This window comes from Musca vetustissima, unplaced genomic scaffold (genome assembly GCF_032173495.1).
Source record: "Musca vetustissima isolate MV318-11 ecotype Yass unplaced genomic scaffold, APGP_CSIRO_Mvet_v1 utg4342, whole genome shotgun sequence".
Classification (NCBI taxonomy): domain Eukaryota; kingdom Metazoa; phylum Arthropoda; class Insecta; order Diptera; family Muscidae; genus Musca; species Musca vetustissima.
In genome coordinates this window covers 80,009-101,403 of record NW_026878046.1, presented here as the reverse complement: position 1 = coordinate 101,403, position 21,395 = coordinate 80,009, and the positions used below count along the sequence as shown (strand labels likewise).

General features: G+C 31.7%; 4 protein-coding genes across 4 annotated transcripts; 1 reads left to right on the top strand and 3 right to left on the bottom strand.

Moving 5' to 3' along the window:
• Nucleotides 1-292: 292 nt before the first annotated feature.
• LOC133322820 (probable trafficking protein particle complex subunit 2) lies at nt 293-969 on the bottom strand. Its single transcript, XM_061531775.1, has 2 exons — nt 883-969; nt 293-625 (listed from the first exon to the last, which is right to left on the bottom strand). The coding sequence occupies exons 1-2, from the start codon at nt 967-969 to the stop codon at nt 293-295; spliced, it is 420 nt and encodes a 139-aa protein (XP_061387759.1).
• A 1,266-nt stretch (nt 970-2,235) lies between these two features.
• Nucleotides 2,236-4,447, bottom strand: LOC133322821 (RAB6-interacting golgin). The gene is made up of 4 exons (XM_061531776.1): nt 4,360-4,447; nt 3,546-4,209; nt 2,512-2,652; nt 2,236-2,452 (listed from the first exon to the last, which is right to left on the bottom strand). Exons 1-4 carry the CDS (start codon nt 4,445-4,447, stop codon nt 2,236-2,238), a joined length of 1,110 nt encoding a protein of 369 aa, XP_061387760.1.
• Nucleotides 4,448-6,272: 1,825 nt separating this feature from the next.
• LOC133322817 (UDP-sugar transporter UST74c-like) lies at nt 6,273-16,977 on the bottom strand. Its single transcript, XM_061531771.1, has 5 exons — nt 15,912-16,977; nt 7,451-7,682; nt 6,782-6,986; nt 6,495-6,718; nt 6,273-6,435 (listed from the first exon to the last, which is right to left on the bottom strand). Exons 1-5 carry the CDS (start codon nt 16,975-16,977, stop codon nt 6,273-6,275), a joined length of 1,890 nt encoding a protein of 629 aa, XP_061387755.1.
• A 2,424-nt stretch (nt 16,978-19,401) lies between these two features.
• Nucleotides 19,402-20,562, top strand: LOC133322822 (outer mitochondrial transmembrane helix translocase). The gene has a single exon (XM_061531777.1). The coding sequence runs from the start codon at nt 19,402-19,404 to the stop codon at nt 20,560-20,562; it is 1,161 nt and encodes a 386-aa protein (XP_061387761.1).
• Nucleotides 20,563-21,395: the final 833 nt, after the last annotated feature.

Sequence of the window (21,395 nt, the reverse complement as noted above, 5' to 3'; positions counted from 1 at the left end):
GCCATTGGAAGTACTTAAACCACCTCCATCCTTTGATAATGCTATTACTGTGGTTATAGAATATTCATTATTAATGTTTGTATTGGAATCATATCAACATGTCTGTGACCCGCTTTTCGATTTCCAACAAAGTATTCACACGCGAAATGTATTCCTTAAATTATTCCATTTATGAAAAATATACATTTATATTCTAATTTATTAAAAAAAATATTAACTAAATAATAAAATTTACATGTTACATACAACTTATAATTACAATTAGGATATATTTCTTTCTAAATATTCATCCTTATGATAATAAATACTTTCTGCCATATAATTGAGCTTTTTTCTCAAATGTTGGCGATTTAATTGGAGTATTGATTTTATAAAAGGAATTCATTGAGTACTTCACATACGTTTCATACATTTCATTAAAGAAGTTCTTAATGCCCTCGTCATTTTTCTGATCATGGACAATGATGAAACGAATTTGGCTAGCTGTTACAAATGCCGAAACAAACCACTGATTAAAACGATCTATGGACTTTAAATACATATTGGGCGTCTTCCATTTGTGTTCGTCTACTAAATCTAAGGCGGCATGAGCTATAAATTGACTTAGATGGCGGTGGTCCTCTTTCTGAAAAAAGGCAAAATAAAAGCAATTATGTATGGTTCCAAAATATAGACTTAAGAATTAGTTGGATTCAGATGGAACTGAAATTATTACTCAAGGTCTTGGAAAGCTGCGATGCGATAATATATAATATTCGACAAGTCAATACTCTGGGAGTATGTTCTCAGAAATATCTGAAACTTGCTTTGATGGCTTAAATGTTGTCGGAATCCACGGAATCCAACACAACTTCTTACAGACTGCTAATAGACATCACATACCCTCATTTCTTTACTAACTGCTGGAAATTCCATTTCAAATATGGGATTATCCTGATGACCCACAATAACAAAATAAAATGTGGGCATTGTTGAATATTATTCTGGTACTAGGGCGTTAAAATGTATCCTGGATTGGCTCTAATTCTTGGATTGGCTCACTCTTCGCTCGGAAATATTGCAGAAATATTGAAAAACGTTCCACCTTTTACGAATGGGAGGGGACATGGCCTATAAATAAGGTCACCAAGATAGCAATCGAAATCGGAAAACAGCTGTTTTTTCTCAAGTCTAATGTCAAAAATTTCAGCTTTGTTTACGTTTTCATAATGGACGTCAATTCACAATAATGCATTTTGACAGCAAACTTGAGAGGTATCGATAATCAGCTGGTCTCCCTTGGTGACCTTATTTATAGGCCATGGGAGGGGATAAGAGAAAATAAATAATCGATACCTCTCAAGTTTGCTGTCAAAATGAATTATTGTGAATTGATTCCATTATGAAAACGTAAACAAAAAACAGCTGTTTTCCGATTACGATTGCTATTGGTGATGACTATAATAGGGATACATAGATCGACTGTGAACATTTCGATCAATCGATTATTTACATAAAGGAAAATTATTGTATTTGGGTCGGTCTGTTTTTTTATTCTAGTAATTTTTTCACAGTGTAATTCAATTTTCCAGCAACAGTGCATCAAAAAAATAACAGTCAATTGGAAAATGTGGGAATTATACTGTTTTTTATAATATTTTATAATTTATCCAATTAGCATTGAGCTGCCCAATACCATTTGGCAAAATATTTTCCAAATAATCTCTAAACTGAAAGATATAATATATTGAAACATAGTTTTCGAACTACTCCGTTCCCGAACTTGCATAAACCCAACCCATTATCCATCTATATGAAATGTTTTAAAAAAACAGTATGATATTTAAAGAAAACAACATATAGATATATTTTAATATTTGTATTACATTTGTTTTACAATAAAAAAGGCAAGTATGATTAATGACCATGGCCCAATAAACAGACCGTGTAATGAGCGAAATGATTTCACTCGAACTGTCAAAATTTGACTTAATCGTGTGAAAATGTTAGCAAAAATAGTTTAGGTATTTTCTACCAAAATGACCGATAATATTCGCTTCTTACACGACCTGTTTATTGGGCCATGATTAGAGACTAATTATGATTTCTTGAATAACATTTAATTAAAATAAAAATAAACATGCATAAAAATATATATTTAAATAAATACTTGTTTTGTACATATACATAGAGAGAGATTGCAAAAATTATTACAATTACAACACATTATTGCCTAAAAATTAAAATGTTGAAATTTCACTTTGATGTTGAACTTGGGGGTTCATATTCGCCATTATTGGGAGAGGATAAGCCAACTTTTTCCATTAGTTCTGTTAACTTTTGTGCTTTACGATCTTCATTGTGGGCTATAACAGTACACAAATGTTCTGTTAACAGTTCCTTTTTCTCTGAAGCATTGTGTAAATCCATTTTGGCTTTCAGGAATTGTGCCTCAATTTTTAAATAATTTTTTCTACAATGAAATATTAGTTAATAGTTGTTAGTTACGAAATTTCTTTAGATGTGACTTACTCGACATTTGAGAAATGTATACAGGCTGCTTCAATTTGTTTCCTCAGTACGGCTACATCGACTGCTAAATCGTTGTCCAATTTGGAAAGCTCAGCTTTGATTTCTTCAATTTTTCGCGCTTCTGCGGCAGTTTTTTGAGAACTAAGATTATGAAAAGGATATTTGTAATTACCATTGTTTTATAATATGGATTCTTATAAAAGGGAAACATTTTTTGTTAAGTCATACAGAGATAAATGTTTAAAAAATTCCTAGGGAAAAAATTCCCAAAAAGTCCGTCTCTTATTTTATTGGGATACAATGTCAAAGTGTTTATTTTTCAGAGTATACAATACTCAACATAAGTAAACATCCCGGAATTAACAATTAACACACTATATAACCAAGCGTCTCTCCTAGTAACTTCGATAAAAAAGGCGCCTGGTGTAATTGGTGTAATTAGTCCAAGGTCTATTAATGAGGTCATCCAGGGAGACAAGTTGTATATCAGCTGCTTCTTAAGTTTGCTATCAAAACCCATTATTGTCAATTGATTTCCATTATGAAAAAATAAACAAAGTCCAAATTTTTGACATTAGACATGAGAATTAACATTTGACTTTCGCTAGCTGCGTTAGATTGGCGTCTTGGTTGGCATAACCTGAATCCCTTTGAATATGTTATCAAAGACCACTCCAAGATTTTTGGATTCTCTTGGATTTTATATAAAATATTTTTATGAGTCGGATATATTTATATAAAAAATATCGAAATCTTCTTTATATAAACTTTATACACCATAAACTTGAAACGAAAAACATTATACTTGTATTAACTTAATTGTGTTTTAAAATAAAAATGTGTAGGTGTCTCATCGACCTTAAAAACCAGCTCTACTATTTTTATTCTCATTTCGTTGTTATGAATTTAATTTCCTATCGAATTAATAGTGAAATGGGGATTAAAACCCAAAGTTGGAATTCTCAAACTGATAACAGAACATTTTCTTTATCAACAAAATTAAACTCAGGGACTTTTTTGTTTAAATTACTTACTGCTGTTCAATAACTTTATAGAGTAGATCTTTTTTCTGACGATTTTGTTCTTCAATCATTTTTCGATGCGATTCAAAATCTTTCAATGATATTCCACGGAATGGTGATTGTACATTTAATGAACTTGGCGGGACAAAGGCATCGGTAGGTTTTCCATTTGTAGATGATGATGGTAAAATAGACGAATCATCAACATCTTCCATGCTATTGCCATTGGAACTTGTTGAAGATATTTTGCTTTCATCTTCCAAATTTAATTTCAATATGGAAGAAGTATTGCTTGATGTTTGCTGTGTTTGTTGTTGTTGCTGTGATTCTAATTCTTTGTGAGTATATGGCTGACCAGCAGCAATATTTGGACGTGACGTTGTCAATGTTGGTGTTCTTGCTGTTGTATTGGTAGTTGGTGTTTTGGATTCGTTCGACTGTTGTTGTTGTGATTTCACAGGCGGTTTATAGAATAAAGCTTCTTCTATTGACTTGGACAGACTGCCATCCAAATTGATCTCTTCCATGGAATCATTGGTGTCCATCTGTTGAATTTTATCTGTTAGATTTCTTTTATTTGCTGCCATGTTATTTTGCATTTTCTGGAGGCGATTGATTTCACTTTTGTCTGGCATTCGTCTGATGCCACCGTGTCCACGAAATGTTGCTGGTTTAACTAGAATCAGAAAAAAACACACACAAATCAAAGCAACCATAAAAAGAGATTCAACTTAGAACTTGAAAGAACTGCTTGTGTGGTGTCAACATTTATCTCGGCAACATCATGTAAATTCGTCTGTCTGTTTGCCTTCGGATGGATACTCACTGCCATTATCGATTGGAAGTTTTTTGTTCTTTTGGCCCGAAACACGATTTATTTCGTCTTGACTGAATCCATTGAACTTATCAGACATTTTGACTAATTTTACCACTAATATTTAAGAAATTATGTTTAGTTAAATATGTTTAAGTTTAAAAAATATTTAAAAATGAACGTGTATACTCATGAATTTCATTAAAAATACAAACAAACTGATCGCAGCGAGAGTTGTTGGTGAGAGCAGAGTTCCGATTGTAAATGTCAATTGTGCATTATCAATTAGTGTTGCCAACCTGTAATGGACGATCAGTTGTGTAGAGATGGCATGCTTAATTTCGATAATTTTCGTTATTTTCCGATTTCAATAAAAAATGTAAATTGTAATAAAAATTAAATTCAAATTTTGTATTAAAATTTAATAGAGAATAAATAAATAGAGAAAAATATTGTAATTTGCACAAAATGTTACTAAATATATTGTTTAAAAACTTCAGTAAAAGAGTGTATATATGATATATGTATATTATTGTCATCTCATATATTTTACAATAAAATTTCATTGCAAACTAATTTTGTAAAAAATGTTTGAAAGAATCTCTCTTGCTCTTAGAAAATAAATTACTGAGTAATTATTATTGGAATAGTACTTACACCAATCTATTTTTACACTCCGCCTCATAAATCTCAAAAGAAAAATTAAAAACATTCACAATTTTTTATTTTTATGATTTTAAATGGGCTGGTAAATGAATACCAATGCTTGTTAAGGTTTGTAACTTGCACATAAATATTTGAAGATTTAAAAAGGAAGAAAAATAATTTACAAAAAAAAAATTGTTGTTGTTTTTTTGTGATCAAAGAAAAGTCCTTATTTTTGATGGCGGCCATGATAACTCCTCACTGGAACATCGGAATCCGAAAATTCCAACGGTATTAGAAAGAGTACATGTCTGACTTCGCACATAAACTTTGATTTTTGTAATATCACCTATTTTTGTCCACAAACTAAGTTCAAAAATAAGGAAGATATTGACCAGATGGCTTCATCCTAGTTCATACGATAGCTATACACTCACAGAGAAACGTCCCAAAATTTGAAATCGATCGGATTATTAGTTTTTGAGTTATCGCGTCCGCCATTCGCAAAAACGCTGCTTGGAGAAAAATGCGTTTTAAGTTTTAGAATCCCTCTTGCCGTCACTTGATGCTAGCACAATAAGTCGGCTATATCTTCAAAAAGTGTTGAAATTTTCACATGAAAATTTATAGGAACATTCTTGAATTGGTGTACGTTCGGACACATTAAGGTGTCCTGTAAAAATTACATTTGTGCAAATTTACATGTTATTATAATATTGTTCATTCCTTATTGGAGTGGTACCAAAAAGGGAGTGTACCAATAAACTTCATAACCTTCATATTTTGACATGATGGTTAAAAACTTATAATGTGAAAATAAAATCGTATCCACTACATTATTAGCTAAATATTATATTTATAATTTATACTATTTTGAAATTTAGCTTTCAATGAATATTACGATTTGCAATGTTGAGGCGAAATTAATCGAGCCGCCAAGTGGACAGACTGACATTTATGAATTGACTTCAAATTGAATAAAATGGATTTGATACAAGGCGCTTGAAGTTTACAACGGATATATAGATGAAATCTTTATCGAATCAGCCTGTACATAGACTGATGTGTATATAGCAAATATCATTTAAAACCGGCTCATAACTCTATTTGATCCATTGCTAATGAAAAGCATTGTAATATAACATTAAAAAGAATTTGTTTCTAGTAGATCAATTACTCTCATGTCTATTATTGCTATATATTACAAATAAAATATAGATTTTTTATTTACATCGATAACAAGCATTTACATTTATAATAAACACATTTTGAAATTAAGTTCATTTATTGATTTTTGCGAGTGTTGTAATATGCAGTTCTTTGCGCAATTCATCGACATCTTGTTCCCAACGTTCCTCCCAGAAAACTGACATTAATGGTTTGGCTTCTTTGCCATTCTTAATGGCCCAGGGTAAGTATGTTGATGTGTAGAGTTTTCTTTGTCTGTAATGGAAAGGAAAATATTTTCAAACATATATCTAAACCCAAAAAATATTACGTACTTTGGTCTTAACCGCATAGCTCCAAAAACAGCACCGCCATAACACATTGGTAGACCTGTATTTAATGCTTCCACCCATTTAACAGCAACTTCGCCCAACATATTTGTTGGCATATCAAGTATGGCATGAACCAAATCGTGACATTCACGATATCTGGTCATAATGTAAGCTAATTCGGGATCGTCCATGAAACGAACCTCCATGCGAGAATCTGGAGTTACTTGCTATAGCAATAGAATGGTTATTTGACGTATTTTAAAAACAACATTTAATTGTTTGATACTTACATTGTCATCCAAAAACTGTACATATGACCTCCCAAATGTGTTTTGTGGTAACTGACGCAATTTCTCAAGATTAACTGTACGAGTGTTGATACGTGGCTTCTGTTGTAGTATGCGCTGACCTTCATCACTGGCTCTCATAGTATGCAAAATTTGTTGCAATGCATGTTCACCGGTAGTTTCGCCCAAGCTAGCAATCATATCATGCCTAATGCCAAAACAAACATAGATGAAATTATATTTCTGCATAATAGAGCGGGTATGAGTATGAATTTTGTTATTGCATATTTTCAATTAATTTGGTATCCAAAAACGGATGTAAAATTAAAAAAAAAATCTATTGTAAAAAGTATTAAAAAACTTCGCATTTTTGGTGCGATGATCATTGAAAAACAATTTTTTAAATGTAGATTTATGGAAAAACATTTTTTTTAAATGTAGTTTTATGGATGTAAGGACGGTGAATGTATTTGAAAAATATTTTTAAAAATCCTCGCATCTAAATATGTTTAGAAAAATATTGTTTTAAAAAGCCAACATCGTAAATGTTTTTGAAAAAATATATGTATATTTGTTAAAAAAGTCATATTTTTTTGTATTTGAATAAATGCTTTAAACCACACTTTTCAAAATAATTATAGATATGAATTTATCTATAACCATCATACAAACCTTCGTGGATCCACTAATGCTGCAATGGATGAACCAGCACCCAGAAATATTTTCTGAAATTTATTCATTTCGATGCGATTCTGTAAAAATTCTTTTGTAAACTCATCCAATTGTTGTTCAGATGCTCTGTCGTGTTCAACATTTTGTTCGGCATTGGCCAATGATGATGTAATTGTTCGAAAGAGTTTTGGATTCTTTGTCCGGAGATTTTTCAACAATGATGCGGTGTAGACTCGTTGAAACATGTTGACCGAAAATAAAAATAGTTACTGGAAATATATAAAAGTATTAATTAATTTTAGCAACGTTTAAATATTTGCCATAAAGACCATGGTATTATAAAAAGGATATAACAAAGCCAATAGCGGAGGAGAAAAATAATTTGTAAAGTTGTTATTTCTGAAAATCATTTTTAAATAAAACTGTTTTTAAATAAATAATTTAAACCGGAATGAAAATAAATCAATCTTCGAGACTTCTTATTTATAAATCCCCCAAGAGAGAAAGACTTGTATACCCTTAGGACATTTCAAAAAAAAAAAAAAAAAAAAAAACTAAGCATAACACAACCATCATTCCAATGACTGACCGACCATGTTGATGTTCCAAACATTGGGCAAAGAATTTCCTCTACATAGCTACGTAAGTGTCTATGTGCTGAAGTGCCAATACTTGTATTTCTTTGCAATGTATGTAGGTATGTCTGTATGGTATGACTATTGATTGAAACACCAATTAACTTATCTTAGCGGTAAAAAAAAAAACTATAAAAATAACTTCTACCTTGAAGGGGCATTGTTTTTATTTGTCTTCTAAGAATGTTCATTGTTGTTTTTTTTTTCTTTTTTTTAATTTGAATGATGAGCATTATGACGAAATACCCACCAATCAACCGGTTGTACTTATGGTTAAAATAAACAAAATTTCTGTACATATGTCAACACTTAATAAAGTTGGTATGTATATATAAATGACCTCAGTACTTTTGCACAAATTTTTAATAATTCGTCAAATTATATACATGAAGTGGAAGACCGGCAGGGTTATTATTAATAAAAGATATGGGGATTGATAGTCATGGAGGGACACCTTACCAGCTAAGGAGGAAGTGGAATTGGAAGTGGAATTGAAAGTGCGTTTGAAATTATCTTTGACTACTGTTGGAAAATTAACATCGAATTGGGGACAAAGAACGGCCTATGACAGGCAGTCTATTTATGCAACAATCCAATTGGAAACAGTAAGGAAAGAATAAAAAATGTATATAGGTGGGGCAAACTCAAAACTATACTATTTTGGTTGTAGGTGCAAAATTCCATGCCAAGCAGTCACATGAAGGGACTTGGGTTCACAATGAATGAAATATTTAATTAAACATCTAAGGGAAAAAACGTACAATATTCCCTTTAGCAACGATGTATTTACTTTTTTGACCACAACATCTAAACGGATACTGGGGCGTACACCAGATAAACACTGTTAGATAGGTCGCAATTTTATCACACGCTTTTTTCTCAGTTTAGTGGTCTATCAACCATATTTTGGACATTAACTCACCGTGATGTTTTTTTTGCTCTTCACTTTAAAGTTATTCTGATCCAGAACTAGCAGGGATTTTTTCTATTTTCACTTTCCACTTATTCTGAATTAGGTTTGAAAGTAAAAAAAATCCGCTATGGGGAAAAATAAGTTATTCTGGATTACAGGGAGTGGGAGAATGAGATGACATTTTGTGTGAAATTTTTCGTTAATAAAAAAATTAAATGTAGCTGACTACAAAAACATAAGTAATAAATATTTTTATGAAAAATATCTACACAATATTATTTCTATGACGATTTAGAATATTTGGTCTGTTCCCGTACTGCAAGAATCTACGAGTTTTTACTATTTTTTCCGATATCATAAAGGAAAAAAGTGTTATCGTAGTAAAAAATAGTAGATTCTTGCAGTACGGGAAAAGACCAATTATAAATGATTGTATGCACATTTTTAACTCGAAAACAACAAATAAAATGACATTGGAAATGCAATTCATAACGATGCATGCTCAACCAAATATTGCCACGGAATGTATAAAGGTAATAAGGAATATTTAAGTTGAGTTTGATGCATTTTGGAGGCGAAATACAGACATTTTGGGTGAGGACCTGTCTCTCAAGAAAAAATATTAATAATTATGGAAAAAACCAAATTTGCCTGATGAGCAGCTTAACAGTTAAAAACTCAAATAAAAATTATGAAAGAACAATGAAGAAAGAAATATAGGAGTAGGATCAAATCATAAAATAACTGGTCACTTAAAGAATTTGGGAAGATAAAATATCGAAATTAAGTAAAAAGGCACACAATTATGAAATGAAATAATAAACTGTGAATTAATTAATTCAATCGCAGATTTCTTCCCATTATTTGTTGTGTCTTTGACATCGTTCAATGCGTTCTTTTACATATTTGTTATCTGTTGTAGTTGTTGCAGCAAATTGCATCAAAACAATAAACAGATGTTTCACATGCCGTTGTATGTTGCCATATATCAAACCTTATTATTTTCAAAGTTTAAATAACAATAAAAAGTAAATTTTTTTTTAATACAAAAATTAATTTTGTTTTTGCAAAATAGTCAGGCTCTCGAGTTTTAACCATGGTTGTTATATCTATAATTTTTAGAGGCAGGGAACTTCAAAATATTTATAAATATAAATTATTTAGCAATTTTTGCCACTGAACACATGATATGCAAACATTTCGAAGGGAAATATTTTCATTTAAATTTTGAAAGTTGAATACTGTTAAAGGCAATTTTTTTGAAAAAATTGGAAACACATGACTGCATGTGACTCGGACGAGTTAGTCTCAATGTAGATTAGGCAAGTCTTTGTTTGCTGGAGAGAGGGGCCAGGGGAAATTGAAAAAAATTGCTCGTACCGACAATTTTCTGGCAATTCGTTTTGTGTATTTTGTTTGTAGTGTCAGTAATTTGAAATACCAATCAAGAATATTGTCGAAAAAGAAATATTTTTGAAACCGAATTCCCTTGTATAGACGCATGAAGTAAGTTCAAAATAGAACGATAATAATAGCCGCAAGTAAACACGCCAAATATAAATTAGGACTTAGCTTTGCTCTCATTTGTATAATTATGCCATGATCCGAACCATAATTCTAGACATAATTTGGTAGTTTATGAAACATTTCATATCGATTGGATACGTGTTTTCTTCCGATTTCATGCAAATGTTACACAAAATTATCTACGTCTTTCCAATTGATACTACCAAATTATGTCTACAATTATTCGTCCTATTTTACGATTGTCTGGTATAACGGCAGAGGCTCGAAAGTACAAAAGATCTGTGTAAATTCGAAAATGAGTAGAGGACTGATTTGCTCAGAAAAATATTCTTAATATAAAATTTTGGATTCAGATGGCTAGTTGTGGAAGGTGGCTCAGAGATACAGAGTCGTGATAATTCTCCCATTTTGAGTATGTGGCATCGAGATTTATATAAATTTATATAAAATCCGTTCAAGAAATTCCTAAAAAATTAAAAAACGAAAAACAAACACCTTAATCCACTGTGAAATATACATTCTTTAAATACGTTGATTTGGATTTTCCCGGAATTCCTCCTAGGTGTATAAGTCGTCGATTGTGTATGTCACCTTACGCCAACAGTTTCTTTGTTGGTGTGGTGAAGTACATAAAAAAATAAACAACAAATACATAAAATGGGGTTATTATTGTTTTACTGCTCTATTCAGTTAAGATTTGTTTGCTCTCATTGTTTTTAATTAAACAACAACAACAACAGTGATTTTATTTGGCCTAAAAAGACCAACGACTTGCTTTTTTTTCTTTCGTAAGGTGTGAATAGCGTATTTTGTGTATGGGTGAAAAATTAGCCGCAATAAGTTCTTATATATACAATTGTGTGTAGTGGCGAATAGTTTTTGAGTTGTATACCCAATGTTTCAAAACGATTTCAAATAGTGATTTTTTTAACAATTTAATGGAAAAAACAGAACAGAATTGGATTCAAATTTAATTAAAAAAACGTAATTCTACGATTCATCATATCATCAGACATAAGTGTATCATAGATTGAAGAATTGTATATATTCTACTTCAGAACGTAGTGCAACTACAACACTTAAATAGGCTTAAATTTATTGTAAAAAATAAAAAAATTAATACAATTAGAAGGAAAACTATGACATCAGATTCATTTCGAGAGTCACTTCAAAATAGTTATCTGAAATAACCTGCAATACTTTTATACCAATAAGGAACATTTTGAAAATACATATGGCTGTTCTATTAACAGTAAATAGAACGCTTAACAAATGTGACATTTAGAAATATGTTCTGTATAGAATAACAGAAAGTGTTGTCTACTAAAAATCATAAATATGGACTTTAAAAGCAATTAAAAATTTTACAAATATATATACGACCATATACTACTTCAAATCGGAAGAAAGTCCTGATTTATATTAGGCGAGTTTACTTGCGGCAATTTTTATCGTTCTCTTTTGAACTTGCTCCATGCGTCTACACAAGGCAATTCGGTTTCCAAAATATTTTTTTATTTGTTGTTTTTTCACATTTAAATATATATAAAATGTCAACAAATACGAAATACACAAAACGAATTGCCAGAAAATTGTCGGTACGAGCAATTTTTTTTCATTTCTATACCCCTTGCCCCTCTCTCCTACAAACAAAGTCTTGCCGCAAGTAAACTCGCCTAATCTAAATCAAGACAAAGTTTCAAATTAGCTTCGCACTCATTTGTCCGAGAGTATGAAAAATTTCCTTAATGTTTTTGTTTTTTTTATGTTATTATTCTTGTTGCTCCTATATGATATTTTGTAGATAAGAATGAATAACATAATAACTGCATTTTATAAATTAAACATTCCAAGCATCTAGATTTTAGATATACATACAGTAGAATCTCGATACAGCGATTTACACATTGCCAGCCCTCATCGTTAAATCGAAAATAACGTTATAGGAAAAATCAAGAGCAAAAATCAATATATAATAATATAATCAATATATAAAATATTTTTATTTATATTTTATACAGATATAAATTTCAGTTTTTTATTTCATTGCGAACAATATTTTTTATTAATTTTCTTTATGTGGAACTTCAAAGATTTGGCGTATAGCTTCATCTTGAAACGATCGATTCAATATTAAATTTTAATAGAATCCGAATGCTTTACTTTCGAGTATATTTCTTCCAGTTCATTATTTTGGGCACTTTCGTTATCAGTACCATGAATTTCATTGCCATATTTTGGGTAATCTTTTTACCCAACTTTAAAATAGTCTTTGTAGTCGCTAGGCAATGTAATAGAATTGATACATCGTTAAATCCGGAGTTCTACTGTACATACATGTGTTCTTTGCTCGCATATTTGTAATTCTTTGATAAAACTAAAAGTCTGTCTTCAATGTATTGAAACTTTCCAGGCATGAAGTGAACGAACATGTATTCATATTGTATATTTGTTATCAATATAGATGTTGAAAACATATATTTTTATAATTTTTAGAATAAAAAACAAAAATTAAAATAAAATTGAATTTCATATACATGTATGTACATATGTATATATACATGTGTTTCTTTTTTTTTTCTTTTTTGTTTTTTTTTTTTTTTTGCTAGCTTCAGTTGTTATGAATGTCAAAAATTACTATCAGCACTTGAAATAGAAAACTACTATTAATGTTATACAAAAATGTAATATTAGAATTATTTCCTTTCGTTGAAATTATCATGCTATATACATAAGTATACATAGATTGAATAAAATAGACTGAACTATACTTTAAATTATATTAATTAAAGTTTTGTGATGTAATATATATTTAATTTATCCGAAACATATAAAAGTTTCGGCATATTGTGTATAGACGATGTCGAATAATGCAAAGGTAAATTGTAAATTAATTTTAAAAGCTTGTTTTGGCAGATTTTTAATGTGACATTTTGATGCTGTGTATGATAATTATAAGTTTATTATTTATATTTAATTTCGATTTTCTATTCATTAGTGGATACAAGATCCTAATTGTCATATTAATTTTATGTAAGATGTAGCTGATGTGTTGTTTGAAAATTAACTTTTTGTCTAATAAAACTAAAAGATATTTAACTTTATCTTCCCAAGGTATTTGGGTATTTCCTATAAAAATATTGGATTGAGGAATGAAACATATTTTTCTTTTTCTTGTAAAGAGAATAGCCTACGTTTTCGATGCTTTAATCATAATTTTCCACCTCGTGAAATATTCTACAACAGTCTCTATTGTTGTGTTTAATGAATTTATAACATCTGACTGATAACCGGAGCATAAAATTGTTGTGTTATCTGCAAAAATGGATGATTCACAATCGGTTAATGTGGGGAAATCATAGGTGAATATATTATAAAGTATTGGCGAAAGACATGAACCCTGTGGACATCCTGCAGTGATATCGTACGACTGTTCTATCCGCCAAAAAACATGTTATAATTTTTATGATTGAAAAATCGGAATTAAGTAATAATAATTTATGAATAAGCCCATCATGGCACCCTGCAGTTGACTTTCCTATCAAAGTTGGTTTTTACATTTCTTATTTCTTATTCTGATAAGTTGTTGAATAGTATTGTGTTCGGATCGAAACCCAAATTGTTGTGAAGGTAAGATATCGCGATCTCCAAAAATTCAAGAATTTTTCAAATATTTTGCTCATCGTAATAAGCAAGCAATCAGTACAATTTCATTTGAAATATTCTTCCATTTAGCTTAGATCCGCTGCCAAAGTTCGTCTAAATTGGTACTGTCCCATCCGTCAGTTCACGATTATTCATACATTATGATTCGAATTGAGGTCGGGGCTTTGTGCTGGCCTCCCCTTTAATTGAAAATTTTGCTCACCAATATATTCTCTCACAATTTTGGAGGTATGTCTTGGATCACCGATCCAGTTCAAAAATGTCACAGCAAAAACCTGTTTATATAACTCTGCAAAGCACTCAATAGAATTCTTTCAAATTTTTCGGCAACGAAGCATATTTTGCTTTTGAAACTTATAAATTTATATTTCCCTTATTATTCGATTTGGATCCCGCATTACTTACAAGCGTTTTACGATCGCTTTTGTACCATTATGGCCTCTAATAGAAACCATTTAAGTCCTTTTGCAATTTCTAGGGTAGAATTGATTCTTTCACTCAAGTCCCATTGGTTATTAAACATTTCATTATGATTTATTATTAGTTATTTACTTGATTTTTGTTTAATGTTTTTACAAACATAGCTGAATCATGAGATTATGTGCCTAGGTAATTTTATCTTAAAAAAAGATAAATAATCTTTAAAAAGTTTTTATTTGGTATAATTCGGCTTAAGGTCGGTACAAATGTAATTTTTGATTTAAATCTCATTTAAATCAAGCAACAAGAGGTCAACAATATACAACAATTTTTAAACGCTTACAATTTCTTGGTCAGGACAAAAGGACTCTATCAAAATTTGTGGACTCTATAAAGTCATATCTCTATGCAAGTGTGCCTTTTGGTTAAAGCTATTTTGTTGTTTAAATTTTTTATTAGAACAATTTTATTATTGGAAACTTTTTTACCTGAAAACAATTGATAGTCCATTATTTCTTTCTTATCGATATTTATTTGGTCATTTCATAATATTTCCTAATTTGCATTACAAATTTTTACAGATGTTTTTGTTCGAATAATATTCGAATTTTTGTTATTATTCGAAATTATTCATTTTTTTTCGAAATTTCGTCTTAAAATGCTATTTTTACAAATGAGTGTAATTATATTGTAAATGGATATTAAACGTAAAGTGGTAATAACTATTGGCACATGAACAATATGACAAACAAGTAAATTTAATTTGTTAAACATAAACAAAATCGTTGATTCATCTGTTTTTCTCTACTCAATAACATACATACATTAAAAATTCATTTTCAGTACAGCCTACTATACACATAACATAATCATATATAATATAAATAATTATAATACAAACAGAAGAGGAAGATGATGGTGGTGATGATGATGAAGACATCATTAAAAGCAAAATTAATTTATAACTAATTCTAATCATGACGTACAATTGCCGCATTGGAGTTGACGTCTGTTGTGTGAGTTGTTAGAAGGGTAGGCACACAACAACAGCGGCAAGTCGGGAAAAATAGGTTTTGTATTCTTTTGCGATCACAGCCGCACATGATTGTGCGATACTCTAGTTTAACGTCTAGCAACAAAAACACGACAAATGGAAAAAACACCAGCAGACGGCAGGCAATGTACATACATACATATGTGTGTTCTCATTATTTTGTGGACCACCACTCACAACAAAAATGCCAACGGCTATTGCCTAGCCCTCACAACAATAGGGACAAGAAAGTTGTAGTGCGTCTCTAAACCGCTTCACCTTTTGTTGTTGTGGGCAATAGTAATTCCTTATCGGGTGACTGTTTCCGCCGGAACGTGACGTATGTATAGAGAAGACTAGCAAATACACTGATGTTGATACCGATGCAGTTGAGCCAAGAGAAAACATAATCGCCACCGATAAACATGCCCAAATATGTGACACATATGTTTTTGAGGCAGCCCACTATTGTCGTTGTCAAGGCCGAATTGTATTGCGTACACAAGATGGTGCTGTAGGATAGGATGAAGCCCATAAAACAGCTCATTAGGAACTGTATCACAAAGTAGGGATTATGCCACTGGCCAAAGGCAATGGATGCATCCCAATCGCCCGTTGCATAGGTTATCAGCATGGCGGGTAGAAACATGAACAGGGAATTGTAGAACATCAGTCCGTATTTCCCTATTTCCGAGGTATCCAATTTCTTTTTGACAAAAACGCCATTGGCCGCTGTCATGGCGTTTGTTATCATTACGTAGGTGTAACCTTGCATATTGAAGGACAGATCATCGGAGGCTGCCAACAGGGCACCGCCAATCATACCATAAACACTGACTTGGACCGCAGTGGATGGTCGTATGCCCAAAATCTTCAATTCCAGGAGCATAGTCATCAATATGGAAAATCTGCGTAGAGCTGCGAACATTGGTAGGCTCAGCGCCTGAGTACCACCCAAGCCGAACATCATGTTCCCCAGGAATATCAGCGGCAGTGGAAATATTTTTCTGAAAGTGTTGCGCTGCAGAGGGGCAAATGATACGATTTTGAGACGTTTCCCCAGACCAAGTACCACAATACTGGCAGCCAGCTGCCCCAAACTTAAAAATAGGAATGATGGGAATTTGTAGGAGGTCAATACGGTTTTGTTGACCACGGTTATCATAAAGGAGGCCATGCCATAGAATAAGGCACTGGCAATCTTCTTAAAATACAGTGTGACATCTTCCTTCTGTTGTCTAGCCTCTTTGGAATTTAAGCTGGATGTACTGCCTCCGATATTGTTGCTGCTATTGATGCTGCCCAGCTCTAACGTGGTCCGGTGGTTATCCATTGTGGAGTCACTGCGTCATACACAAATCGTTGTCGTCTCCCTCTCCCTGTTCTGTCCGGTGAAGGCGGCACGCACCCAGCTCTTTTGTTAACGTTAATTAACCCGTCCACTTGATTTGCGTTTCTTTTGGTTCGTTCGCTGGGTCTGCCACCCAAGTAAGCCGCTCCAATTGAATTGATGTTATTGTTACTGTGTGTGGTGCACTTGACTACGTAATAATACTTTTTTGCTCTCTTCTTTTTTTGTTTGGTTGTCAGCGAGCGTTTTTAGTTTATCATCGTTTTTTCATTGGCTTCAATCACTTCTGTGGCAAAGTTATTTTGAATTTTCTGTAACATCATTTATCAGTTTTTTCTCTATTCTTTTGATATTCTAGTATCTAATCGCTTATCATTTGTATGAACAACAAAAATATTTATTTCTCAATTAACAAAGTTTCCGGCTTTCGTACAAAATAATGTACATCGCGCACGTACACAACACAATTACGCGAGCACTAAAATGAAACGAAATGAACGCGAATGGGCCATCATTGTGACTGGGGAGGGAGATACTTTTGAGATTGATTGTGTGTTCTCTCTGTTGGCTCCTACATGTGTGAGCATTATGTCAGTTTTGTTTGTTTATGTTTTGCTAACCTAGTTTTGTTTTTGCATAACGCGTAAATTTAATTCACCTACCTTTTAATAATTCGTTATTGATTGTTGTCCAATGGAATTTAATTAATCGATTTAATTAATATTCAATTTTGTTGCAATAAATTTGCTAATGTTTAACAAAATTGAGTAAACTTTTGCCAGCTGTTTTAACAAACAGGGTTGTGTTCTTCTACTTGTCAAAGCAATGAAAAGTGAGCTGGCCACACATCAAAACCATACAGTACAATAATACAAATATTTGACGAAAAGTGTTAAACATTTCTTTGCATTAATCTGACCACAAAATATTTTCAATGTCAAACACAAATACAGCTGATTTTGGGCAAACAAAATTATTTGACAGCAAACAAAATTCTGCGTGATTTGCCCACAATGTGAGCGCCGACTAGCAAACATGTGCCTTATTTTTGGGGCAAACATAAGGAAATCAGCTGTTTGAATGAAACACATTGTTGGAAGAAAATATTTCAATTGCAAGTCAAAGAAAAGGATGAAAAGGCAACAATTACAAATTATTATTTCGTTTGTAGGTGTTTAATAAAAATAAATGATGTTGATTTAAGAAAAAGTAAAAGTGTTTTTTTGTTACTGTAATTTTAAATTATAAATATTAAAGAATTTTTATTATTATTATTATTTTTTAATATTAATTCATTGATTAAAGAAATACATTAAATTTATTTTCTTTTTGCAGAACCTGAATGAATCTTCTATTAATCGATATTTTATCTTTATATGTTTGAAAAATTCTACAACTTTCGATTTGTTTGACAATGAATTTTACAATATTTGTAAGAAGAAATCTATAATTTGTGAATTATATCCCCTTCTCGATTTTGAAAAGAAAACCTGACTTTCCATTCATTTTTCGCGTTTTTGGTAAAATTTTAAAAACGTAGCAAATGAACAGTACGACTTGTTGCATTTGTTTTCATTTTTTCTGACATTATTGCCCAGAAGGTAGAGGTGTATTTTCTCCTTCCTGACAAAAGCTAACCTACCTTGTATAATTGTACCATGGTTACAATTATCAAATTTCAAATGATACTACTTTCCATAACTATGATTGTATCGTAATACTCGTGTCAAGTTCGATATGAAATTCTTGATTTATGTAGAACTAACCAGCAGGAACATTTTGTACACATCATACTTGAAATAAAAATACTACAATACAATTTGAGCTTAAAAATATATAGAAAACAATAAAAATTTTGCTATATTCCGAAATATGCAGATTTTAGAACCATCAATTGACGTGAGAATTTCAATTATATTAATTTAAAAGAGCACTAAAGTAGTAATTACATATTTTCAATTCAAAGAAATCTCAACTGAAGGAAATTGGAGGAAAGATCTAGAAGCGATATACATATATCTTGAAAATAAATCGAATTTATTTGATTTTTTACATTTTTCGACATATCAAACTGACACTATTGTTACATACAATAACAATTTTCTTTGTGGTTGTTGAATTGTATATGTTGTAGTTTTTCAGTTACCTTGTATAATTGTACCATGTAAGACGGTATATATTTTTAAAATATTTCTACTTTGCAAAAATACATTTTTTATTAGACAATAATATAGTCTAGTCTAAACGCTCATTTATTAGTCATTCTCCTTTTCTAGCCTGTGGAACGTTTTTAGTTTCGATCGGTTCAGAAACGACGCAACTTTTCATTCCCTTGTTGTTGCAGCAAACTTACGGTTTCTTACTACGCTGGTAATATAAAGGAAATATAATATATTATATTTTACGATGGACAACTTTAATTTTGGGGGATCACAATTGTCACGCAATGAAATTTTCCAAATGCTTATTCGGGCTTCTATAGCCTCGGTGATTACGTTCTATTCGATCAAATGGATGATGAATCAAATAGATCCTACCAGCAAGAACAAGAAAAAAGCTAAACTAAAGGCAGAACAACAACTGAAGAGGTTATGTGAACAGGGCAATTTCGAAATTAACACTCAAAAATTCAATGATTATGAGCTAATGATTGCTTCGCACATTGTTGTCCCTGACGATATACCAGTCAGCTGGAGTGACATTGCAGGTTTGGATTCCGTAATTCAAGAGCTGCGGGAATCCGTTGTGTTGCCTGTACGGCACAGATATCTCTTCAGTCAGTCGAAATTGTGGCAAGCACCAAAAGGCGTTCTTCTGCATGGACCACCTGGTTGTGGCAAAACTCTAATTGCCAAAGCAACTGCAAAGGAAGCTGGTATGCGCTTTATAAATTTGGATGTTGCTATTCTAACCGACAAGTGGTATGGCGAGTCACAAAAACTTGCGTCTGCTGTCTTCTCGCTTGCTTTAAAAATTCAACCATGTATCATATTTATTGATGAGATTGACTCGTTTTTACGAAGCCGAAACTCCAATGATCACGAGGCGACCGCTATGATGAAGACACAATTTATGATGCTTTGGGATGGTCTAAACACCAACAGTAGTGCTACGGTAATTGTTATGGGAGCCACAAACCGACCACAAGATCTTGATAAGGCCATATTAAGGAGAATGCCAGCACAGTTCCACATTGGATTACCAAATATCGAACAAAGGTTACAGATATTGAAGCTAATACTGGAAACTGAAAATGTTAATCCAAATGTCGATTTCAATCGCCTTGCTGAAATTTCCAGTGGATTTTCTGGATCGGATCTTAGAGAAATGTGCCGTAATGCTTCGGTTTTCAGAATGAGGGAGTATATGAAGTCGAACGCTGATGAGTTTTCAAACATAACTGATGGATCGTGGGAACCAACTGAAGCATCATCGACATCATCATCAAATGTCAACTCTTCCATTGCAATAACAATGGATGACCTCATAAGATCATTTGATAAGATTCAAGAGTCTAAAGTACATACCGGACAGTTTGTTATGGAAAATCGAATTGATTTGGATTAATTGTATTGTATATAGATAGGTAGGTATGTATTTCAAGGGCAGAAATTTATATGTGTATGAGAATAATTGAATATGTAACGCCGCTTTTAAAATAGTTATAAAACACTGTTTCAGATGTTATTAGCATGTACACATTTAAGAAATAAAATAAAAAAGGGCACTTGCCCCACACCGTATGGCGAATGTCTAGTGGTGAACGAATATTTATGACTTGTGAAATAAAATATTTTCGATGATTAGAAAGGTAAGGCGGTAGAAAGCAGCAGATCAATTTTGTTGTTAAATGAAGTCTAACTACAGCAGCTTACTCAGATGATTACAGGAAGTATTGTTCAATGTGTTACATAAACCCCTTAAAGTGTATGACAATTTATCTATGTCATTACAAAATTGATAATCGAATGGTATTATTAGATCTACGACTTGACTTGGACCGGAACTGTCTAACGTGTTTTTGTCTGCATATACTCCGAAGGCAGATTTAATTGTGTATATTTTGTTAAAAAAAACGAAAACAAAGATATTCCCTACCGTTTTCCGATTAACTCTGAATAATCTACACATATTCTAAAATAAATTTTTGATTTTTGGCTTCTGTTCATTTGCTGCCAAGCAGTTAAATGATAAAAGTTCTTTGAAATTGAAAAAATAATTAAAATTAAAAAAACGCAACAGTTTATTTATATAGAAATATAAGCCCCCATCCCAAAGAAGTAACAGACGATTTTATGGAAAAATAAGTGCTTATACATATTTATTTATATTAATAGAAGAATGAAATTATTAAGAAACAAATATATATATGTATATATATAGGGGGAGGGGGCACCTTT

What these genes read in the sequence shown, in the direction of transcription:
- LOC133322822 (XM_061531777.1), top strand. Translation starts at nt 19,402, where the DNA reads ATGGACAACTTTAATTTTGGGGGATCACAATTGTCACGCAATGAAATT.
- LOC133322821 (XM_061531776.1), bottom strand. Translation starts at nt 4,447, where the DNA reads ATGTCTGATAAGTTCAATGGATTCAGTCAAGACGAAATAAATCGTGTT. An exon ending in TATAAAGTTATTGAACAGCA is followed by an intron (nt 2,653 to 3,545) that starts GTAAGTAATTTA and finishes TCATAATCTTAG; the next exon opens with TTCTCAAAAAACTGCCGCAG. An exon ending in ATACATTTCTCAAATGTCGA is followed by an intron (nt 2,453 to 2,511) that starts GTAAGTCACATC and finishes ATTTCATTGTAG; the next exon opens with AAAAAATTATTTAAAAATTG.
- LOC133322817 (XM_061531771.1), bottom strand. Translation starts at nt 16,977, where the DNA reads ATGGATAACCACCGGACCACGTTAGAGCTGGGCAGCATCAATAGCAGC. An exon ending in TACAGTTTTTGGATGACAAT is followed by an intron (nt 6,719 to 6,781) that starts GTAAGTATCAAA and finishes CTATTGCTATAG; the next exon opens with CAAGTAACTCCAGATTCTCG. An exon ending in GCTATGCGGTTAAGACCAAA is followed by an intron (nt 6,436 to 6,494) that starts GTACGTAATATT and finishes TTTCCATTACAG; the next exon opens with ACAAAGAAAACTCTACACAT.
- LOC133322820 (XM_061531775.1), bottom strand. Translation starts at nt 969, where the DNA reads ATGCCCACATTTTATTTTGTTATTGTGGGTCATCAGGATAATCCCATA. An exon ending in CAGTTAGTAAAGAAATGAGG is followed by an intron (nt 626 to 882) that starts GTATGTGATGTC and finishes GCCTTTTTTCAG; the next exon opens with AAAGAGGACCACCGCCATCT.